The sequence below is a fragment of the Lissotriton helveticus genome, chromosome 4_1 (genome assembly GCF_964261635.1).
Source record: "Lissotriton helveticus chromosome 4_1, aLisHel1.1, whole genome shotgun sequence".
Classification (NCBI taxonomy): domain Eukaryota; kingdom Metazoa; phylum Chordata; class Amphibia; order Caudata; family Salamandridae; genus Lissotriton; species Lissotriton helveticus.
Window position 1 is genome coordinate 495,984,855 of NC_136063.1, and position 22,201 is coordinate 496,007,055.

The following is a 22,201-nucleotide window of genomic DNA, read 5'->3' on the forward strand; positions in this document are numbered from 1 at the left end:
TCTCGCGAAATCACGGTAAAATCCGCGAATCAGCGGGGACGAATTTTCAGCCAAGCACTTACAGGGTTACAGCAGCAGGTGCAAAAGTTGAAGCTAATTTTTTGTAACCTTTTACAAAAGGGTTACAAAGAAATTAACTTCAACTTGGGCACCTTCTGCTGTAAGCCTGTAAGTGCTTCCTGGCGCCTCGTTGCCTACTTGCAACTATTCTCTGACCTTGCTCTGACCCTTGAAGCAGGGCCAGAAAATAGTTACAAGTAGGCAATGAGGCGCCTGTCACGAAAATTAAACCTCAACAGGAAGCACTGACAGATATAAAAACAAGCATTTGCAATGCAATAGGTCTCGCATTAGGAAAGTTTGAGCTATTGGTCTTGTAAATGACAATTTTTTTTATTTATGTGTTGGTTTTGAAAATAGCTAACTTAATAGCATTGTCATTTACAATGCCAATAGTTATAACTTTCGCAAATGTGACACCTATAGCATTTGTAATGCAACATGTTTTGTATTTACGTGACTTAGCTGTATTGATATTACAAATTACAAAGGCTTTTAATTTTTTTAAATAATTAATACTTAAATAAAAGTGATTTTAATTTATAATGGCAATAGCTTAAACTTTTGTAAATAACTTTTGTGAAGATTATGTTCAGTGTATTTTATTGTGACGAAAATCCAAGAACAGAAGTGAAATATTAACATCTTTTTGTGACATTTGTAATAAAGTTTGAAACATTGAGAGAACATATTTGAACCAGTTGTTGTTGAATGGTTGCGCAGATTGATGCTGGGGTGGGGCTGAGTGGTGCTATGGTGGTGCTGTGGTGGTGCTGAGTGATACTGGGATGGTGCTGAGTGATGCTAGAGTGATACTGGGATGGTGCTGAGTGATACTGGGATGGTGCTGAGTGATGCTGGGGTGGTGCTGAGTGATGCTGGGGTGGTGCTGAGTGATGCTGGGGTGGTGCTGAGTGATGCTGGGGTGGTGCTGAGTGATGCTGGGGTGGTGCTGAGTGATGCTGGGGTGGTGCTGAGTGATGCTGTGGTGGTCCTGAGTGGTGCTGTGGTGGTGCTGAGTGGTGCTGTGGTGGTGCTGAGTGATAATGTGGTGGTGCTGAGTGATGCTGAGTGGTGCTGTGGTGGAGCTGATTGGTGCTGTGGTGGTGGTGCTGCTGTGGTGGCGCTGAGTGGTGCTGTGGTGGAGCGGATTGGTGCTGTGGTGGAGCGGATTGGTGCTGTGGTAGTGCTGAGTGATGCTGTGGTGGTGCTGAGTGATGCTGTGGTGGTGCTGAGTGATGCTGTGGTGGTGCTGAGTGATGCTGTGGTGGTGCGGAGTGATGCTGTGGTGGTGCTGAGTGATGCTAGAGTGATACTGGGATGGTGCTGAGTGATGCTGGGGTGGTGCTGAGTGGTGCTGTGGTGGTGCTGAGTGGTGCTGTGGTGGTGCTGAGTGATAATGTGGTGGTGCTGAGTGATGCGGAGTGGTGCTGTGGTGGAGCTGATTGGTGCTGTGGTGGTGGTGCTGCTGAGTGATGCTGTGGTGCTGCTGAGTGATGCTGTGGTGGCGCTGAGTGGTGCTGTGGTGGAGCGGATTGGTGCTGTGGTGGAGCGGATTGGTGCTGTGGTGGAGCGGAGTGATGCTGTGGTGGTGCGGAGTGATGCTGTGGTGGTGCGGAGTGATGCTGTGGTGGTGCGGAGTGATGCTGTGGTGGTGCGGAGTGATGCTGTGGTGGTGCGGAGTGATGCTGTGGTGGTGCGGAGTGATGCTGTGGTGGTGCGGAGTGATGCTGTGGTGGTGCGGAGTGATGCTGTGGTGGTGCGGAGTGATGCTGTGGTGGTGCGGAGTGATGCTGTGGTGGTGCGGAGTGATGCTGTGGTGGTGCGGAGTGATGCTGTGGTGGTGCGGAGTGATGCTGTGGTGGTGCGGAGTGATGCTGTGGTGGTGCGGAGTGATGCTGTGGTGGTGCGGAGTGATGCTGTGGTGGTGCGGAGTGATGCTGTGGTGGTGCTGAGTGATGCTGTGGTGGTGCTGAGTGATGCTGTGGTGGTCCTGAGTGGTGCTGTGGTGGTCCTGAGTGGTGCTGTGGTGGTCCTGAGTGGTGCTGTGGTGGTGCTGAGTGATGCTAGAGTGATACTGGGATGGTGCTGAGTGATGCTGGGATGGTGCTGAGTGATGCTGGGGTGGTGCTGAGTGATGCTGTGGTGGTGCTGAGTGATGCTGTGGTGGTGCTGAGTGATGCTGTGGTGGTGCTGAGTGATGCTGTGGTGGTGCTGAGTGATGCTGTGGTGGTCCTGAGTGGTGCTGTGGTGGTGCTGTGGTGATGCTGAGTGGTGCTGTGGTGGAGCTGATTGGTGCTGTGGTGGTGGTGCTGCTGAGTGATGCTGTGGTGCTGCTGAGTGGTGCTGTGGTGGAGCGGATTGGTGCTGTGGTGGAGCGGATTGGTGCTGTGGTGGAGCAGATTGGTGCTGTGGTGGAGCGGATTGGTGCTGTGGTGGAGCGGATTGGTGCTGTGGTGGAGCGGATTGGTGCTGTGGTGGAGCGGATTGGTGCTGTGGTGGAGCGGAATGGTGCTGTGGTGGAGCGGATTGGTGCTGTGGTGGAGCGGATTGGTGCTGTGGTGGAGCGGAGTGATGCTGTGGTGGTGCTGAGTGATGCTGTGGTGGTGCTGAGTGATGCTGTGGTGGTGCGGAGTGATGCTGTGGTGGTGCGGAGTGATGCTGTGGTGGTGCGGAGTGATGCTGTGGTGGTGCTGTGGTGGTGCTGTGGTGGTGCTGAGTGATGCTGAGTGGTGCTGATTGGTGCTGTGGTGGTGGTGCTGCTGAGTGATGCTGTGGTGGCGCTGAGTGGTGCTGTGGTGGAGCTGATTGGTGCTGTGGTGGAGCTGATTGGTGCTGTGGTGGAGCGGATTGGTGCTGTGGTGGAGCGGATTGGTGCTGTGGTGAAGCGGATTGGTGCTGTGGTGAAGCGGATTGGTGCTGTGGTGAAGCGGATTGGTGCTGTGGTGGTGCTGAGTGATGCTGTGGTGGTGCTGAGTGATGCTGTGGTGGTGCTGAGTGATGCTGTGGTGGTGCGGAGTGATGCTGTGGTGGTGCGGAGTGATGCAGTGGTGGTGCGGAGTGATGCAGTGGTGGTGCGGAGTGATGCAGTGGTGGTGCGGAGTGATGCAGTGGTGGTGCGGAGTGATGTGGTGGTGCGGAGTGATGCAGTGGTGGTGCGGAGTGATGCAGTGGTGGTGCGGAGTGATGCAGTGGTGGTGCGGAGTGATGCTGTGGTGGTGCGGAGTGATGCTGTGGTGGTGCGGAGTGATGCTGTGGTGGTGCGGAGTGATGCTGTGGTGGTGCGGAGTGATGCTGTGGTGGTGCGGAGTGATGCTGTGGTGGTGCGGAGTGATGCTGTGGTGGTGCGGAGTGATGCTGTGGTGGTGCGGAGTGATGCTGTGGTGGTGCGGAGTGATGCTGTGGTGGTGCGGAGTGATGCTGTGGTGGTGCGGAGTGATGCTGTGGTGGTGCGGAGTGATGCTGTGGTGGTGCTGAGTGATGCTGTGGTGGTGCTGAGTGATGCTGTGGTGGTGCTGAGTGATGCTGTGGTGGTGCTGAGTGATGCTGTGGTGGTGCTGAGTGATGCTGTGGTGGTGCTGAGTGATGCTGTGGTGGTGCTGAGTGATGCTGTGGTGGTGCTGAGTGATGCTGTGGTGGTGCTGCGTGATGCTGTGGTGGTGCTGAGTGATGCTGTGGTGGTGCTGAGTGATGCTGTGGTGGTGCTGAGTGATGCTGTGGTGGTGCTGAGTGATGCTGTGGTGGTGCTGAGTGATGCTGTGGTGGAACTGAGTGGTGCTGTGATGGTGCTGAGTGGTGCTGCTGAGTGATGCTGTGGTGCTGCTGAGTGATGCTGTGGTGCTGCTGAGTGATGCTGTGGTGGTGCTGAGTGATGCTGTGGTGGTGCTGAGTGATGCTGTAGTGGTGCTGAGTGATGCTGTGGTGGTGCTGAGTGGTGCTGCGGTGGTGCTGAGTGATAATGTGGTGGTGCTGCGGTGGTGCTGAGTGATAATGTGGTGGTGCTGAGTGATATGTGGTGGTGCTGAGTGATGCTGGGGTAGCGCTGAGTGATGATGTGGTGATGCAGAGGGCAGAAAGGCACAAAAAGCAGTCTAACAAAGGGCAGAAAAACAAGGGAAAAACGAGTCTAACAGAGGGCAGAAGGGCACAAAAAACGAGTCTAACGGGGCAGAAAGGCACAAAAACGAGTCTAACAGAGGGCAGAAGGGCACAAAAAACGAGTCTAACAGAGGGCAGAAGGGCACAAAAACAAGGGAACAACAAAGGGCAGAAGGGCACAAAAAACGAGTCTAAGAGGGCAGAAGGGCAGAAAAACAAGGGAAAAATGAGTAACAGAGGGCACAAGGGCACAAAAAACGAGTCTAACAGGGGGCAGAAGGGCAGAAAAACAAGGGAAAAACGAGTAACAGAGGGCAAAAGGGCAGAAAAATGAGTCTAGCAGAGGGCAGAAGGGCACAAAAAACAAGTCTAACAGGGGGCAGAATGAATCCCGCCCTGCGTGTCCACGAAGATGCCACCTTTTTGTGCAATACCTCTACTCAACTGGCAAAATGTGGCAAAAACGGCACAGATGCGTCACGCATCTGTGCCGTAAAAGCAGCGCATTGCTGGAGCTGCGTCGCGCTTGCGAGGCAGCTCCAGCAATGCTCTGGGGGGCCCTATCTCCCCAATGCTGCATCAAGCCTTGCGCCTGCTTCAAGCAGGCACAGGGTTTTGACGCAGCATTGGCCTAAAAGTGACTGAGTGAAATCTTGTAGATTTCACTCAGCCACTTTTAGGAGGCGTTCCTGTGCAGGAACGCCCTCCCCTGCGCCAGAACGCCTCCTGATGGCGCAGGGCTTTACAACGTGACGCATCTCTCAGATGCGTCACCTTGTTAATACCCAGCACCATGGTGCATCTTTTGTGCTGCCGCTGCATCACAAAAGGTCTCGGTAGAGGGTGGCAGTGGTGAGGTAGAGGGTGGCAGTGCTGAACCAAAGGGTGGCAGTGCTGAACCAAAGGGTGGCAGGGGTGAACCAGAGGGTGGCAGGGGTGAACCAGAGGGTGGCAGGGGTGAACCAGAGGGTGGCAGGGGTGAACCAAAGGGTGGCAGGGGTGAACCAAAGGGTGGCAGGGGTGAACCAAAGGGTGGCAGGGGTGAACCAGAGGGTGGCAGGGGTGAACCAGAGGGTGGCAGGGGTGAACCAGAGGGTGGCAGGGGTGAACCAGAGGGTGGCAGGGGTGAACCAGAGGGTGGCAGTGGTGAACCAGAGGGTGGCAGTGGTGAACCAGAGGGTGGCAGTGGTGAACCAGAGGGTGGCAGTGGTGAACCAGAGGTGCTGTGATGAACCAGAGGGTGGCAGTCGTGAACCAGAGGGTGGCAGTCGTGAACCAGAGGGTGGCAGTCGTGAACCAGGGGGTGGCAGTCGTGAACCAGGGGGTGGCAGGGGTGAACCAGGGGGTGGCAGGGGTGAACCAGGTGACAGTGCTGAACCAGAGGGTGACAGTGCTGAACCAGAGGGTGACAGTGCTGAACCAGAGGGTGACAGTGCTGAACCAGAGGGTGACAGTGCTGAACCAGAGGGTGACAGTGCTGAACCAGAGGGTGGCAGTGCTGAACCAGAGGGTGGCAGGGGTGAACCAGAGGGTGGCAGGGGTGAACCAGAGGGTGGCAGGGGTGAACCAGAGGGTGGCAGGGGTGAACCAGAGGGTGGCAGTGCTGAACCAGAGGGTGGCAGTGCTGAACCAGAGGGTGCTGTGGCCATACACGACCGCATGGGTAACTTCGCCATGCAAGCGGCCCGCGAACACGCCAAAAACCCGACGAACACGCAAAAAACCCCGCAAACACGCAAAAAACCCGCAAACACGCAAAAAAACTAAAATCCGCGGATTTTGTGGATTGCGAATTCGATTTCGGGCGAATTCGCGGAACGCGAATTCGCAAATTTCGCCCATACTTAGTTAAGACGACTAGAAACTGAACGACAACAACTGTCGACAAATTCTTCATCTAAAAGTTTGTCATTGTCAAGTGGCTGTGAGGAAGATGGGTGCGCAATGTCAATGTTGACCAGTGGACGATGTGCGCTTGGAGGATTAGCTACTTGCAAGGAAGAATGCCAGTCAAAGTTAGGTCGAAAAGTGAAAGTGCAATGTTCATTTAGACACATTTAGACACCGTCTGAAAATCACACTGAAAATTAATGGGCGTCCCATAAGATTTATCATAGACAGTAGTGCATTTATAAACATTATGCCAGTGAAAAAGTACAATGAACTGTCTCCAGTGCCCCGGGTACGCATGTCGAAAACGCAAGTGTTTATGTGGGCGGCTTTGACGCCACTGTAAAGTCAATGTTCATCCATAGAAACAGTAAAGCATAAAAAAAGACAAAAGTACAAGCACCAAATTCATGTCCTGCAAGAGACTTCATAGAGTGCATGTATACTCAGTTTCAGTACTGCTACTGACATGGGGATGATTTCTGAACACTGCAATGTCAATGCCTATCATGAGGTAGCAAACCAGTTTCCATTCTTGGTTCATGGGCTAGTAAGACTGAAGACCATGAAAGTACAACTTCACATAAATCAGGACATCCGCCCTGTGGTTCAACGGATTTGTCGAATTGCATTTTATTTACAAGAGACTGTTGAGAAAGAACCTGAGACACTATTAAAGCACAACAACATTGAACGATCCGCTCATCCAAAGCCATGGGTATCACCCATAGTGGTAGTGCCAAAGGATAGTGGAGGAGCTGTCCTTTTCTGCGTTGACATGCGTGAAAAAACCAAGGAGATTGAAAAAGAACGACATCCAGGTCCACAGATAGCGGACATGATTACGCAGCTGAATGGAACTAAAGTCTTCTCCTGCTTTCATTTGAAACAAGCATTGGCATTGCCAATAGGTCTCGCTTTTGGGACCTTATAAGTATTTAGTTATGCAGCACAATATCCTTGGTGCAACAACATCAAGTGTTGCATGGCTAAACACTTATAAGGTACCAGTTTTAGCCATGCAACAGCTGATGTTGTGGCACCAAGGATATTGTGCTGCAAAACAAAATACTTATAAGGTCTCAAAAGCGAGAGACCTATTAGCTATGCCAATGCTTGTTTATGCATGTATTGGCTAACTAGTCAGGAACAAGCATTGGAAATGCAATAGGTCTCGCAATAGAAGGAGGCAGATAATGAAGTTTCTGTGCCCCCCCTCCCCCCCTCCGTGCCCATGAGAATAGCTCTCTGCCCCCTCCCCGCTCCCACCGCGAATCTGACGGCTCTGCCCGGGATCGCTCTGCCAGCTCAGCTGGAAAGGAATGTAACCCTTGCAGCGCTGGGAGGAGGGGAGGGCAGAATGGGGGAGGTGGGGGGGGCTGAGCAAGAACCGAGGAGGAACTGAGCAGGGTCTAAGAGGAGGGAGCGGGTGGAGGGGTCCAGAGGAGGGGGGCGTGGAGGCGGGCAGGGGGGGACTGTGAGGGGAGAACAGGAGGGTGGGAAAAAGAGATAGGTCGAGTCACTTTGAGATCAGATTTGTAGTGTGATGTATCCAGGGTACAGAAGACATCAACACAAGAATGGCTGTTTTCGCCTGCAGAACCTAATGTGTGTTATGGCCATTTGTATAATGTTGTATGTTGTAACTAGATCCAATTTGATCTAGCATAGCCATGTGATGTCATAGAACATGGAATGTTTAGCATGTCATGGGTGAGACTAGGACTGGCAACTGCTGTCCCGTCTTGGCAGTTGCTGTCCTGTCTTGCAGGGTTGGTCACACACTTGTTACTTGACTTATAATAAACCATTCTGAAGAAACTGATGGTGCATGTTCACTCCAATTGCGACGAGGATGGGATCCACCCGAGAAGAGCACTCTAAGTGAATTTGCGTGGGTACACAGTAGTGGCAGAGACCGAGCTGCGGTGGAGCTCTATGGCCAGGAAAATGGCGTCAGGACGTGTACATTTTAGTGCTGGTAATGGGGAGAAGAGCACCGTGAGGCTGTGACAGGTTTAATCCCTGAGGTGAACTAACGTAAGGAGGGCCAGTTTGGGAGAGAGAGGAGTTTGTGTGCCTAGTACTTGTGAAGTTTGGGGAGGGAGAGCATGTAGTGTGGCGAGTGCGTGACTGCACGAGCGCAGGCCAGTGCAAGTGAAGTGGATCGGTGGAAGAAGCCTCAAGCGCGGCGCGTGCACTGACTGCACAAGTACCATCCTGCGTTCTTGCGTGAGGTGCCGCAAACCGTGAGCAGGAGTAAGGGAATGGCGAACAGCCTGAGCGGCTGTAGCGGAGCATGTTGCGAAGTGTGCCAGGTGAAGAGATGTTCACCCGAACGGTGAGAGGAGCCCGTCAGCCTAACTGTATCTCGTAGGAAGACGGTCGAGGGCTGCAGGAGGTGCGTGGAGAAGTATTGCTGGTAGCACAGAATTCTGTATTGCTCGGTGTTTCAGGCAGAAGGAAACTTTTACAGTTCAGGGGCACTTGCTGGCAGTAGTGTCTGTTCGTGTAGAGCTGAAAGTAAGTGCTGGCAGTCAGGTGACCAGTGTTTTGAAAGCAAGAAGACTCTTAAAACAAGCGTGAGAGGACAAGGACGGATGCCGGCTTGAAAGTAGATAAACAAGCTTCTGTGATCTGCGACACGGCGGGCAGGGGAGGGGGCGGAGCGGGGAGAGGGGAGAGGTGCGACACGGCAGGCAGGGGAGGAGAGTAGGAGGAGGAGGGGGGAGGAGAGTAGGGGAGGCACGGCCTAGCGGCTGTGCGCTTGAAAGTAGATAAACAAGCTTCTGTGATCTGCGACACGGCGGGCAGGGGAGGGGGCGGAGCGGAGCGGGGAGAGGGTGTGAAAACAGCAGGGGCCTGGAGTGCGGCTGAGGGAACTGATGTGCACGCGCTTTTAAGCTCAATGCACATGCGCATTGAGCTTAAAAGTCACAGGCACTGCAAGGAATCGCCACGATTCCTTGCAAGTTAGTTAAAGAGTGGTTAAGCCCCAATAGTCTCGCAAGCTCGATGCGCATGCGCATCGACAGGCGAGACCTAAAAAATAAAGGCCATGATAGTGAGATAATGACAATAATTTGCATTTACTGCCTTTTTTTTGTTGCATATTTATATGGCGCGAACTTGACCCGAAGGTATTGGAGAGCTTTACATGAGCCCCTGTATTTACAGTACACATTCAGGCACGGGGAGATTAAGTGATTTGCACAGTCACAGGATGAGAACGCGACCCCGAGGCTCGAACCCTGGTTTCCAGCACCAAAGTGGGCAGTCTAGCCGACGGACCACATCCTCTCGCCCTCACTTATCAGTGGGAAAGTTATTTTGCAACCAGCACTTTACAGGCTGGGACTTGCAGGTCTGCTTTCACTGATACAAATAGGAACCTGGAGATCAAAGTATTTGCAAAATATTTTGGTTAAAAGGTAGAATTCGCTAAAACTGAAACATTGGGCCTGTGGAAGCTAGTTTATGTGTAATAGTGAGATAAATACAGCTGAACCGCACAAACCACATTTGAGTGTTTGAGGCACAAACACACACAACTTTTCATTGCATGGACTTGGTATTCTATTCTAGTCCCTCACCATACTTGGAAAAGTATGATTTTTTTAAACAAGAGACTGTTACCACTGTAGACCCATATTGGGAAAAAGAGAACTAGCACTGGGCAGAGGTGCTGCTTGCATCTATGTGCTGCAGTTGTGTCACAATTATATATTCAATTAATCATAAAACACGCATGTTTATTATCAAAAAGTTATTTTGTTTATTTTATTATTATATTTTACTTATTATCAAAAAGATTTTTTCACATGATTAACAATTGATAATCATGACGATATCTAAAAACTTTGTGTATACAAAAGCACAATCAAGTATCAATGTATAAAAACTGGTCTTCTTCTATTCAATAATGAATTTGTCCTATATGAGAATATGACCACTAGAAAGAACAGGTTTTGATCACCTGCATATTAAATACAAAACAGAAGTGAAACATTTTCCACATTAGTGCAAAAGAAGAGAAGAAAAGCAGTATCAATACGAATTATAAAAGAAAAAGGGGCTAGAACACTGGTTTCTGGCAACAGTTATCACCAACGCGTTTCGGTGTTGGACCTTCCTCAGGGTGATTGTACCAGTGGCATACCGCACAGCTGCTCAGAATAAGGTGATATACTGATCTCGTGTACTAATCAAAACTAGTTGTCCATCCCAAAAATTCTCACTAATGATGTCTAAAAGTCAAATGTAACGATATTCCTGAGAGTAAATACAGCTGCTGACTCTTTTCTTGCTAATGAGCGTGTTATTGCTGCAAAGCAGATCGTTTTATCTTTTGCATCTATGGATGCATGATTTAAGGGCATAACAATAATCCATTTATTGATGAAAGTGACGATGCTTCCTAAGCACTGATGTCGCTGTCTAGTAAATATCTGATGGCGACACTAAAAGCACGTTCTTTCCATGTTGCGACCTGTGATTCAGAAAACCGAAAGAAACTTCAGGGAGGCCTCTCACCGATGTGCGTGAAGCTTATCAACCGAACTGAGCTCGAACCCTGGTTTCCAGCACCAAAGTCGGCAGTCTAGCTGACGGACCACATCCTCTCGCCCTCACTTATCAGTGGAAAAGTTATTTTGCAACCAGCACTTTACAGGCTGGGACTTGCAGGTCTGCTTTCACTGATACAAATAGGAACCTGGAGATCAAAGTATTTGCAAAATATTTTGGTTAAAAGGCAGAATTCGCTAAAACTGAAACATTGGGCCTGTGGAAGCTAGTTTATGTGTAATAGTGAGATAAATACAGCTGAACCGCATAAACCACATTTGAGTGTTTTAGGCACAAACACACACAACTTTTCATTGCATGGACTTGGTATTCTATTCTAGTCCCTCACCATACTTGGAAAAGTATGATTTTTTTTAAACAAGAGACTGCTACCCTGTAGACCCAACCAGGCACAAATGTAAAACCCTGTCTCTACTGAAGTCGCATAATGTTATAATATCTGAATTAAACAGAGGAGATTATCACACTGGATTGAAACACGGGTAATTGCATGCCTTCTACTTTAACACTTTCTTCACAGATCCCTACAACGTATTTCAGGCCTTTTCTTATTCTAGATCTGTAGCAAACGAACCAAACTGAGAAGAGATTGAGCATTGTTGGCTCCAAGAGTCATTAGAACATTTGACATGATGCCCTTGCCCGTATACAGAAATCCACAATATTAATCTCTTATGATGCTACTCTTTTACCCTCTCTCCACACATCTGTATTTTAAGCACTGTTAATGCACCGATAGCTCATCATTCAGCAGTCTGGATACTGGCATACAGAAAGCAAGAACATCTGAAACAAGTATGCATAACTGTTACATGACTGTTCAAAACACCAAATATCTACTAAGCATGTGACAAATACAAAGATAGCGACACCAGATGGACTCATTAAGGCATATACCCCTCATGTGACTTTACTCACTAGAGAACATACCGCGATCTCAATCTGAAATATATACATTAAAAAAATGTTTTGATGCACAGAAACACTTTGATTCAAAACACAACCTAAACCTAGCTCCACTTTAATGCCATTAACAGGCTAGAGCCACGGCTGAAAGTTTTGTCAGTTCAAAAAGCATGTTTGGAAAGTGAGAGTAAATCTTTTTAAACTGCCCAGTGCCAACCAGTGACTCTGACATGCCCCACGCTAAGGACAGAGAGGATCTCCTTCAGATACCACCAGCACAGAACTGGAAGAGTGCGCTTCTGGTGCAGGTACGAAGAGTGTTTTTAAATCACTGTTAAAAATAACAAAATGTGGTGTGAATCACATTAATTTTTGCGTGTGAAATACCCAATTAAGGAAAAAATTCTGAAGGTAATTTACAAAAATGGTTTATGAAAGGGGGATGTGTGTAACTTAATATATTCTTTTTGAAGTAATCTTAGTATTTGTAGAACATATTTGACAGATTTGTGTTTTCAAATGCCTATTAAAATGAACATAAACATGAGGACTCAAATATTTATTTCAAAATGCATTGCGTTCCAACATATTAGCGGCCCTATATAACAGGCGGCGGGCAATGGCACTAGCGGGCCCGACTAAACACACTGTCATGTTGTGGTATGCAGCGCAGGCACACCTAGGATGGAAGGAGGTCATAACCAGACTTACACCCCTGTTGGACACGAAACAGCTGGGGACCCTCAGAAATAGCAAGGGATTCGAACACTGGGATAGCATATGTATCTCCACAGTGGGGGACTAATGGGACAAAGGGACGGTCGTCCCATTCGACCAGCTTAGACAACAATATGAACTTGCACCAACTGAGACATACCGCTATATGCAAATTAGACACGCACTCCTAACAGCTCTCCCACAGACCGAGACTTTACCTGAGGCGTCCCCATTAGAAGATAGGCTCCTCACAGAATTTATGCCTAAACGAACCACTTCCTTCACTTATCGCAAACTGATAAACAATATGTCAGACCCCACAGTAACACTAAAAGAGAAATGGTCAACAGACATTGATGCGATGGATCAGACGGAATGGCAGATGGCACTCGCCTCCCCTAGAGAGGTGGGGATCTCAGCCAGGCTCAGACTTGTACAATTTAAAATTTTACATAGAGCCTATCTCACTAGACCCACACTTCATAGGATCGGTAGGGCGGAACATCCATATTGTCTACGAGGCTGTGGAAAGGAGGGTACCTTTTTCCACACAATTTGGGACTGTCCCCAATTAGCGGATTACTGGCGCCAGATCCTGCGTACAATCTCTCAAACACTACATGTCTCCCTGCTACCTGAGCCGCGAAGATGCCTCCTCAATATCTGGGAGCCGAATGACTTATCTCGCTATGGGCAAACCTGGGCGACTCTGGGCCTCATGATGGCAAAAAGAAATGTGGCACAAAAGTGGGGGGCGACAGAGTTACCATCCTTGGGTGCATGGTGTAGAGACATGGACACGACAATGATTACAGAAAGAGCTATGTATATAAACAGGAAGTGCCCTCGCAAATGGACCAAGGTCTGGACCAACTGGAATACATACAGAGGGAATATTTGTGACCCAATATTTGTGACCCAGTTACCGAATCAGATGATGACTTTGAAGGGGGTTGAGGAATATGGAGGGAGGGGAGTTTGCATACTAAAGATAATGATAATAGAAGAAGGAGTTCAGAGAGAAATGAATCAATTGTACAGATATTGTTTGATGATTGTAACCTTGAAATTCGCCCATGCCAACTGTCTTTCTGTTTTGTGTACTAAAACTAATAAAAATGTTTTGTTTTTTTATTTAAAAAATGCATTACGTTCATTTTTTTTGCGAGATAACTGATTATTTAAAAAAAATTGAAGATATTTTAAAAAAAAGAATATAGTTAATAGCATGAAACTTATTACGAAATAACTACTTATGCTAATGCTAGCTATTATAGAATCATTTTTATTGTTTTTTTCACACAGGAGGTGTTTTTTTAATTAATTAAAATAAAATGTTGCGGGAAGCATTTTCTTTAAGAAAATGTGTAGCACAAATTTCTGCAATCCTAAGTACAATGCTCCATACACGGCCAAAATTAACCATGAAAGGCTGTTGATGACTTGTGAGTTTACGAGACAACAAGCTGATACCAGACTGTATGACGCAGAAAATAATGTTTCTACCAGAGAGAGTAAAAAGGTGGGTATGGAGTGGTATGTTAAAAGGGATGAGCAGTGACTCTGCGGGTACTTCTGAGTGCCGTCATGAGGCAAAGAGGATGAGGTGGAGCATACTGATTATCTACATCATTCTGGATATTTGGGAGTACTGTGCTGCCCACAGAGGAGTGAAAGAGAGTCTGATCTGGCAGGACACTGCCAGTCCTCAGCTTTTAGTGAGCTCTGGAGATCCTCTTTTAAGAGCTTAAAACCAAAGAGGTTACACATACGAGCTTAAAAAAAAAAAACAGGCGATGTGTATAATGCATACAAGAATCGGTAGTGGTGGTTTCCAAGAAATTTGGAAAAAACCGCACATACACTTATAATAGTACAATGAGACCAGTGCTGGATAAGTCAAAATAATCTTTCGAAATATCAAAGACGGAGTGCTACATAGACCAGTATCCCCCACTACCAGGAAGGAACAAAATTGTCAAACCAAAAGGATTGACAAATGTACATCTAGACAAGAATGGTCAAGAGAGCACAATCCTCAAATGTGAATACATTTAAGACTAATATGATTTATAGTCATAACAGCAATAAGTCCGAATGTAGACAGCAACTTGTGATGTAGGACAGAACAAATCAATGAATAAAGTTCATATTTATGCCATCTTTTTCTTTATTGATCCATAAAAGTTATTTTCCATTTGATAAAACGACAGCCGACACGTGTTTCGTCCGTACTTTCAATTAGTACAGGGACTTTTTCAAGGCTAATGAAGCTGGAAAATGCGGCGCATGTATCATCAAATCATATAGATGAGGATATGAACATAAGGCTCCAGAGCAATAACACAAGTCCAAATTATCCGAATGGGTCGAGCGCAGTGAAATAACTGGATTTATGTCAAGGTGAGGCTGACACTGACCTCCAAATATATAACCACAATGAAAATATCCATGTGAGTCACACGCACTAAAAACCAGAGTGGATGGCACGATGAGGAAGTCAAAACGGACTCGGTCCTAGTTAAATAATTTCCACATTCGAATAAGGAGATTATAAAAAGAGCATAGTAATGTTCCGCATACGTCTAGGTCAAAACATTTCTATCATCATTATGGCGGCCCAATCCTGAGTCGCAATGTCTCGTGGAGGTGTACTGTTGCACCAACGTACTACGGCTTACAGGGTGCCATTATCGAGTGGCGTTAGACTCTTCATGTGCGCCTCGCATATTACTGAGGCGATTCCGTAGTACGTTGGTGCAACAGTACACCTCCACGAGACATTGCGACTCAGGATTGGGCCGCCATAATGATGATTGAAATGTTTTGACCTAGACTTATGCGGAACATTACTATGCTCTTTTTATAATCTCCTTATTCGAATGTGGAAATTATTTAACTAGGACCGAGTCCGTTTTGACTTCCTCATCGTGCCATCCACTCTGGTTTTTAGTGCGTGTGACTCACATGGATATTTTCATTGTGGTTATATATTTGGAGGTCATAGTGTCAGCCTCACCTTGACATCTATCCAGTTATTTCACTGCGCTCGACCCATTCGGATAATTTGGACTAGTGTTATTGCTCTGGAGCCTTATGTTCATATCCTCATCTATATGATTTGATGATACATGCGCCGCATTTTCCAGCTACATTAGCCTTGGAAAAGTCCCTGTACTAATTGAAAGTACGGACGAAACACGTGTCAGCTGTCGTTTTATCAATTGAAAAATAACTTTTATAGATCAATAAAGAAAAAGATGGCATAAATATGAACTTTATTCATTGATTTGTTCTGTCCTACATCACAAGTTGCTGTCTACATTTGGACTTATTGCTGTTATGACTATAAATCATATTCGTCTTAAATGTATTCACATTTGAGGATTGTGCTCTATTGACCATTCTTGTCTAGATGTGTATAATGTCAGGTTATTATGTTTGACAACTGGTGCGGTATATGTAGTTGATGGACCCCTCCTGGCGGTTGTTCCCGGCTGTGCGATCCCAAATGGGGCTAGATAATGAACGTGGTCTGATCCCCGCTGGGCCCCTGGACTAGCCTTTAGTGTTGTCAGGCATGGCGCTCACAGCATATCCGCAGCCCCCCACTTTATAAACAATGAAGGCCCGAGCGCACCGACCCCCAATAGGCGCCTCGCCTATGTACAGCTTTGTGATGTCAGGGGGGGTTGGGCCACGGGTCGCGGGCTGCCGTGCACACCAATACCTTATGGCTCCGTGTGGATCCGCTCACTCCTTGCCGCACTTCAAAGATCGCACGGCAGGCCCCGCGATACCACCGCCTAAGTGCGCCGCCCGGCAGAATGACCGCCACAGCTCCACATTGCGATGATCTGGGCCTCATGATCCGGCGGGCCACCCACTCTCGGTGGGCGGACGGAGTGGTCACACAGTCCTGTTCTGTTCGGCAGCACCCAGTAGCAGCCACCGTTCCAGTTTGCTGTGATGCCTTCAGTCAGTCCAGGAAACGCGCGCGCCTGGTGGGAGGGGAGAGAGGAGGGGGCCTACGCGATTCACTCGCGGTAGGGAGCGGCTGGCGCCGCGATAATTGCTGCCATATGCCAGCTGCTCGCTCCCGCGAGATCGCCAAACGTGCACGCGTTGCAATAGAAAGCAATGCAATGCGGGTACGTTTTTAGGGATAAAAGCTCATCGGTGACATGAGGTCCTCTCCTATGCAGCGCATGCGCGCTGCGTAGGCAAGACCTAAAAAGGGTATCATCAACTCGAACTGGAAGAGAACTGTAGGTAGATTACTACCTTTGACTCATGTTGGATTATTTAGATATAAAAGGCTACGTTTCAGAGTGTCCTCAGCTGAAGATCTCTTTCAGGATGTCATTCATCGCATAATACACCCAGTCACAAATGCTTTCAATTACAGTGGTGACATACTAGTTTTTGAGGCCACACGAAAGGAACATGACAAAGCTCTCACACAAGTGTGACCTATACTTACTGATGTAGGTCTCACATTATATGTGGCATTGTGTGAGTTTCATAAAACCAAACTCAAGTTCTTTGGTCATATCTCTTCCAATGGAGGAATGGCTCTGGATCCATAAAAAGTACAAGTCTTGTCATCAACTTCTCCCCCACAAGATGTAACTATGCTGCGATCCTTCCTTGGTAATGGCAGTTATTGTTCAAGGTATACATGTGACTTCTCCACTGTAAGAGCCCCATTAACAGACTCAACTAAACTAAATGGGCCATTTCGATTGTCACATGAATGTGAACAAAACTTCAAGAAAATCTAGCATGCAACTGAGAATGCCACTGAAATGGCAAAGTTTAATCCGAAATTGCAGATTCAGGTTGTTGTTAAAGATTCAAGCCCAGTGGGGCTGGGTGCCATCCTTGCCCAGCACATTGGATATCCCAATGCCTGAAGACACATTGTGGCTTATGCTAGCCAAAGTTGGTCATCGACGGAATGTGCATATTCACCACCTAAAAAAGAAAGCCTCGCTGTGGTGTGGGCATGTGAGCATTTTCACGCGTTCCTATATAGAAAGCATTTCCCAGTTGTCACCAAGCAATGGTCTCCATTTCAGCAATCCTAAAGTTAAGATGCTCCCTCGCATTGCGAGGTGGAAGTTGCAACTGCAGGAGTATGATTATACGATTGTCCATCATCCATGAAAAGATCAAAACCCTGCTGACTACATATCATATGTACCAATACAGTGTCCTGATATTACTTCAAAGCAGCTTATGTTAACTTCCACATGAAATCCAGTACCTCTACTGCCCTGTTGGTGGAACAAGTCATTGCTGCCACAAGCACTGACAGAGATTTACTCAAAGACATTATTGCACATTAATCATGGCAAAAATATACCCAACCTCTTCATGATGGCCTTGAATACCAGAAACTCAAAAATGTGCAGGAAGAATTTTCAGTTACCCCAGAAGGCACCATCTTAGGAGGGTCGAGAATTGTTATAAAAGAGAGTCTGAGACAATAAGTTATTGAACTGGCCCATGAGGGACATAGTGGAGTTGTTACTAAAAGGAGCTCTATGGAACGAATTGTGGATCCCTCGTCTTGATGAAAGAGCAGAAAAGGAGTTAAGGGGTTGTAATTTGTGCAACTGCTTATCATCCAAAACAACCCTGAATCAGTTAAACATGTATGAACTTCCAAAGTATGCATGGGAGAAGATTGCAATTGATTTTTTTGGACCCCCTTGACAATGAACATCATCTATTAGTAATTGTTGATGAATATTCTCGCTTTCCCGTTGGGGCAAATCTATTGATAACTATTCATGACCAAGTCATTGAGAGATTAGAAAGTATTTTTGCAACATTGGATGTTCCTCCAGTTTTGTAATCTGACAACAGCCCGCCTTTCAGTAGTCAAGAATGTAAATATTTTCTCACTCATCAAAATGCCAAGCATCAGAAAAGCACACTTCTCTGACCATAGGTGAATGGTGTTGTCAAGAGATTCATGTGCACACTCAAGAAGACCGTTCAGCAACTGCCTGGAAAAGCTTGAATTCAAATCAGTTTGTCAGTCTAATCTTCATGCATTCAGGTCAACTCCCCATTCTACCACGGGTGAAAGCCCTGCTACCTTAATGTTTGGGAGAGCCACAGGAACCAAATTGCCACAATGGAACACAGAGATCTATTGACATCGATAAACTTCGCACCACGGATTTGTCTCGCAAACGCAAAATGGAGACCTATTCAAACAAACGATGCTGTGTTCGGAGCACGGTGTTCAAAAAAGGAGACCAAGTTATTGTCAGGCAGAATCAGAAATAAAATTCTGCAGCTCCTTTTAATGCTAACCCACTGAGGGCTGTGACTAGTAAAGGACACATGGTGACTGCCTACCATCCTGGAAAGTCCATCATGCGAGATTCTTTGCATTTCAAGCCACTGACTTGACATTCGCCAGCTCTAGATGTCAGAAGTGAGACTTATCCGCCTAAGAATAAAGAGAGCCTAACTACTATATGAATGTCTTTGTCACCAGTGCCAGTCATGGCTTCTTCTCAAGTATCTCCGTAGCCTCACATGACCAGTTCAGGGTGATTGATTTGAGCATCAAAATGACTTCTTGAAAAGTAGTGATGTATATATGTATTATTTGTACCGTTAGTGATAGTTGTCAATTCATAATTTTGAGGAGTGGCCAGACAGCAGATCAACGCCATTCAGATTTGCCCATGGTTACTCGCTTCAAGCCATGATGCTTACTTCAGTAATAAATCAAATAAATATGGAACACCCAGGGATTGGATCCTGACTCAGCTGTGCTCATTATCCCTGTACTCTGCTTTCCCCTTTCTGAACCTAGCCTCACTGCTTTACATCCCTTCTCTCATAATCTAGGCTTGGCACTACTGGCAAGACATCACAAATGATTAGAGTAGAATACAGGCGCTACTGCCCTGGATCTGGGGGTTTTATGAACTGATCGCATAAAGAAGGCTTACCAATACAATCACCGAAAATAAGTCACAATTGATCTGGTTATATACCCTGATATAAAAGAGATGAAGGCTTGCATCACAGATCTGCAGGCAAGTATCAGGTTTTAGGAATTAAGCATGAGACAGAAGGACACTCTCTTAGAGATAGCCTCAAGATAGTGTGCCCCTAGAAAAGATTGAGGGCAAATCAATAGAACTTTTTCTTAAAAACTGGTTCAGCACAGGTGTTGCTTTCAAGGGCCTAACTAACTAACCTCTTCATAATGGAATGGGTGTGCAGAATTCCAGCAACAGCGAGTGGCTACTAGACTGCTAAACTACAGGTCATGTTACATATTTTGTATTTGTATATTTTTATAGAGCGCACATAACCAAAAGGCATCAAAGAGCTTAGGTCAGGCAGATCAGCATATTAATGAAAGCCAGTTGGCCAACCGCCTAGACAGAGAAGTCCCCACCCTTCTAAGGAGACGAAAAGAGACAAGTTTTAACAAACCTACGATAAGGATCAACCCTCATGATGGGCTCAGGACAACCTTGCTGCAGCCACCGAAAAAGCATTTTCTCCCATCTGGTTTTACAAGACCTGGTTTTATTTACTCCTGCAATGAGCATTCCGCATTTTCCCAAAGCATTTTTGACAACTACACCAATGGGCACTGTACAATGACATTCAACTAGTTCTAGCAATGTTCATATGTTTAAATCTTTTCTACAATCTGTCTCAGAGGGCCCAATACAAAAGGTATTGGAGCAATGCTATGCATACAGTGGAACACTTTGTGAGAATGTTCGTAAACGCAATAAACCAAAGGAATTGTATTACTTTGAGAAGACTGAATTCTTTGAATATCATGGCAAAATGTTGCATAAATAACTTTGACTACTGAAAAGTGGACAGCTAACAGGACCCTGGGAATAACGAGACAACATTAGACTTGTTCAAATGAGAAATCCTCTGCATCGTATCAGCAAGTCTCTAACGTAAATTTAAACTAGACCGCCCTCATTTCAAAACTTTCACACCAACATATCGACGACAAAGGGTGAAACCTCATAGGCAATAGGTTAGTAATGGGAGCTTGTGGGGTTTAGCTTGTGGGGTTTAGCCCCCACCAATAATGTATGATCAAAGCTCAAGGGTTGGGCCAGGATCTTTAACATTGGTTACTGTCTGGACTATGCAAGACTCGTGTATTGCTAGATGCCTACTTTCGTAAAGGCAATGCGTAAAATAGTTATCAGTATTTCAAAGAGGTAACTAGTGAGATGGAGTGTCAGACAACAGAAGGCTGCAATTTAAAGCCGTCGCTCATTTCTCACACCGTTTGCACCTAGGCATTATAACTTTGAATGCATCATATTTACTTTACTTCTTAAAAAACTGTACTTTTTCAATGCCCCATGCAAACGTACCCAATTGTTTTAAAAGGTCGTTCTGATTCACTCATAAGGCCAAATCGTTAATATGTAGGAAATATGCATAATACTTGCAACGGGTAAAATAACCTAACTGTTTTTTTCATATTTCCACTCCGGATAAAATCTAGTTAATTTAATTTATAGCGCTCATAGTTAGGCGGAGTCTTAAGAGCACCAATAAAAACAAAGCATTATTATAAATCTCTGAGATCCCTGTATGCAAACCATTCATGAAAACATGAACTGTAAGCTGTATATTAAAATGCTTTTACAATTCACAGTGCTAAGCTTTTAATTACTAAAGTAATCTTTGATAAGGGTGCGACAGCCTTTTCAATGAGAATGTAACATTGATGCACATCGCCTACGTTAATTATTCCCCACCTTTTGGGGGGACCTGGTCCCTGCTTTCGTAGGTTTGCTTGTTTATTTTTCTTGAGTTATGGTGAGTTCTTTCACTCCTGATCTTTTCCATAAACCACTATACATTTGAGTAAATGCATGCTGTGGTACAAGCTCGACATCTCGCCTCCATATAACTGATTATATTGTAAGGACGAGGCTCCCATGGGAACCCTACAAAAACATTCCCCCTACTTGAGGCCCCAACAGCTTGAGAAGTAAGGGCACCTCGCAAAGAGAGCAAAGCTTCAGACCAACGAAAGACTGACATGTTCAATCACCGTGGACTAACAGGAAGACTCGAGATAAGGAACCTCAATTTCCAGGTGTCTCAATCTCTGCTACCCTCTCCTAACCGTGCCACACGTGGTAAAAAAAAAAGTTCGTCTCTTTAAGACTGCACCCCACCTCCAAACACATACGTATGGGGAATGCAGCGCTCTTAGAGCCCCGCACATGTAGGACGCGTCTCCAGGGAGTACGGAAGTCGCACTGACCACTTTAAGATCCAGCACGCCGTCCTTAGCTTCCTGCAACAGGGTGACGAACTTTGTAGTGAGCAAGCCCAGGCTCTTCTCGTGGCGGCCGGAGGCGCCGCTCTGGCACTCCGTGGCGGCGGCCATCCTCCGCGCTCGCCCCCACGAGCCCTCCTGCGTCGCAGCCTTCTCCTCAGTCGGATCGTACACGGCCGCCCCGTGCGGAGCAGTAGAGACAGCACGCGAACCCTGGCAGAGCTTCCACGGAGGAAGTGACGTCGCAGCCGCTCACGGTTGCCAGAGTAACAGGATTGTTGGCCCGTGTTCGCTAGGAAAGCTGCCCTGCTATTTACACCTGACTCGTGTGCCGAAACTATTAAGTAAGAAGAATGGCAGTGCCTGGAGGCTGTAGCTAACAAGCCCCAAATCTTCCCATTTGAGAGAGTGCATGCCGTCATGTTTAAGACTTACAATAAACATTATACTGTGCCTCGTTTCACATATCGCGCACCCCCCACTGCCTAAGTGACAGTTTAAAGATGTTGTTCTTTCGGACCAGAAATGTCTGCCCCTTTTATTTAACTTGACAACGTAGTCGCAGCGGTTGTAGTACATAAAGCAATATGTGATTCAGATTGCAAGGGGGCACGGCCACTCACAGCTATA

At 46.8% G+C, this 22,201-nt stretch overlaps 1 protein-coding gene across 1 annotated transcript in view; it reads right to left on the minus strand.

The window, feature by feature from the left end:
- E2F5 (E2F transcription factor 5) overlaps positions 1 to 21,822 on the minus strand; it is a 348,139-nt gene extending 326,317 nt beyond the window's left edge. Inside the window, exon 1 of the mRNA XM_078687086.1 lies at positions 21,557 to 21,822. Within this exon, the coding sequence (XP_078543212.1) occupies positions 21,557 to 21,682 (126 nt within the window). The 5' untranslated portion in view covers positions 21,683 to 21,822. The remainder of the gene's footprint in view (positions 1 to 21,556) is intronic.
- Between the last annotated feature and the right edge of the window lie 379 nt (positions 21,823 to 22,201).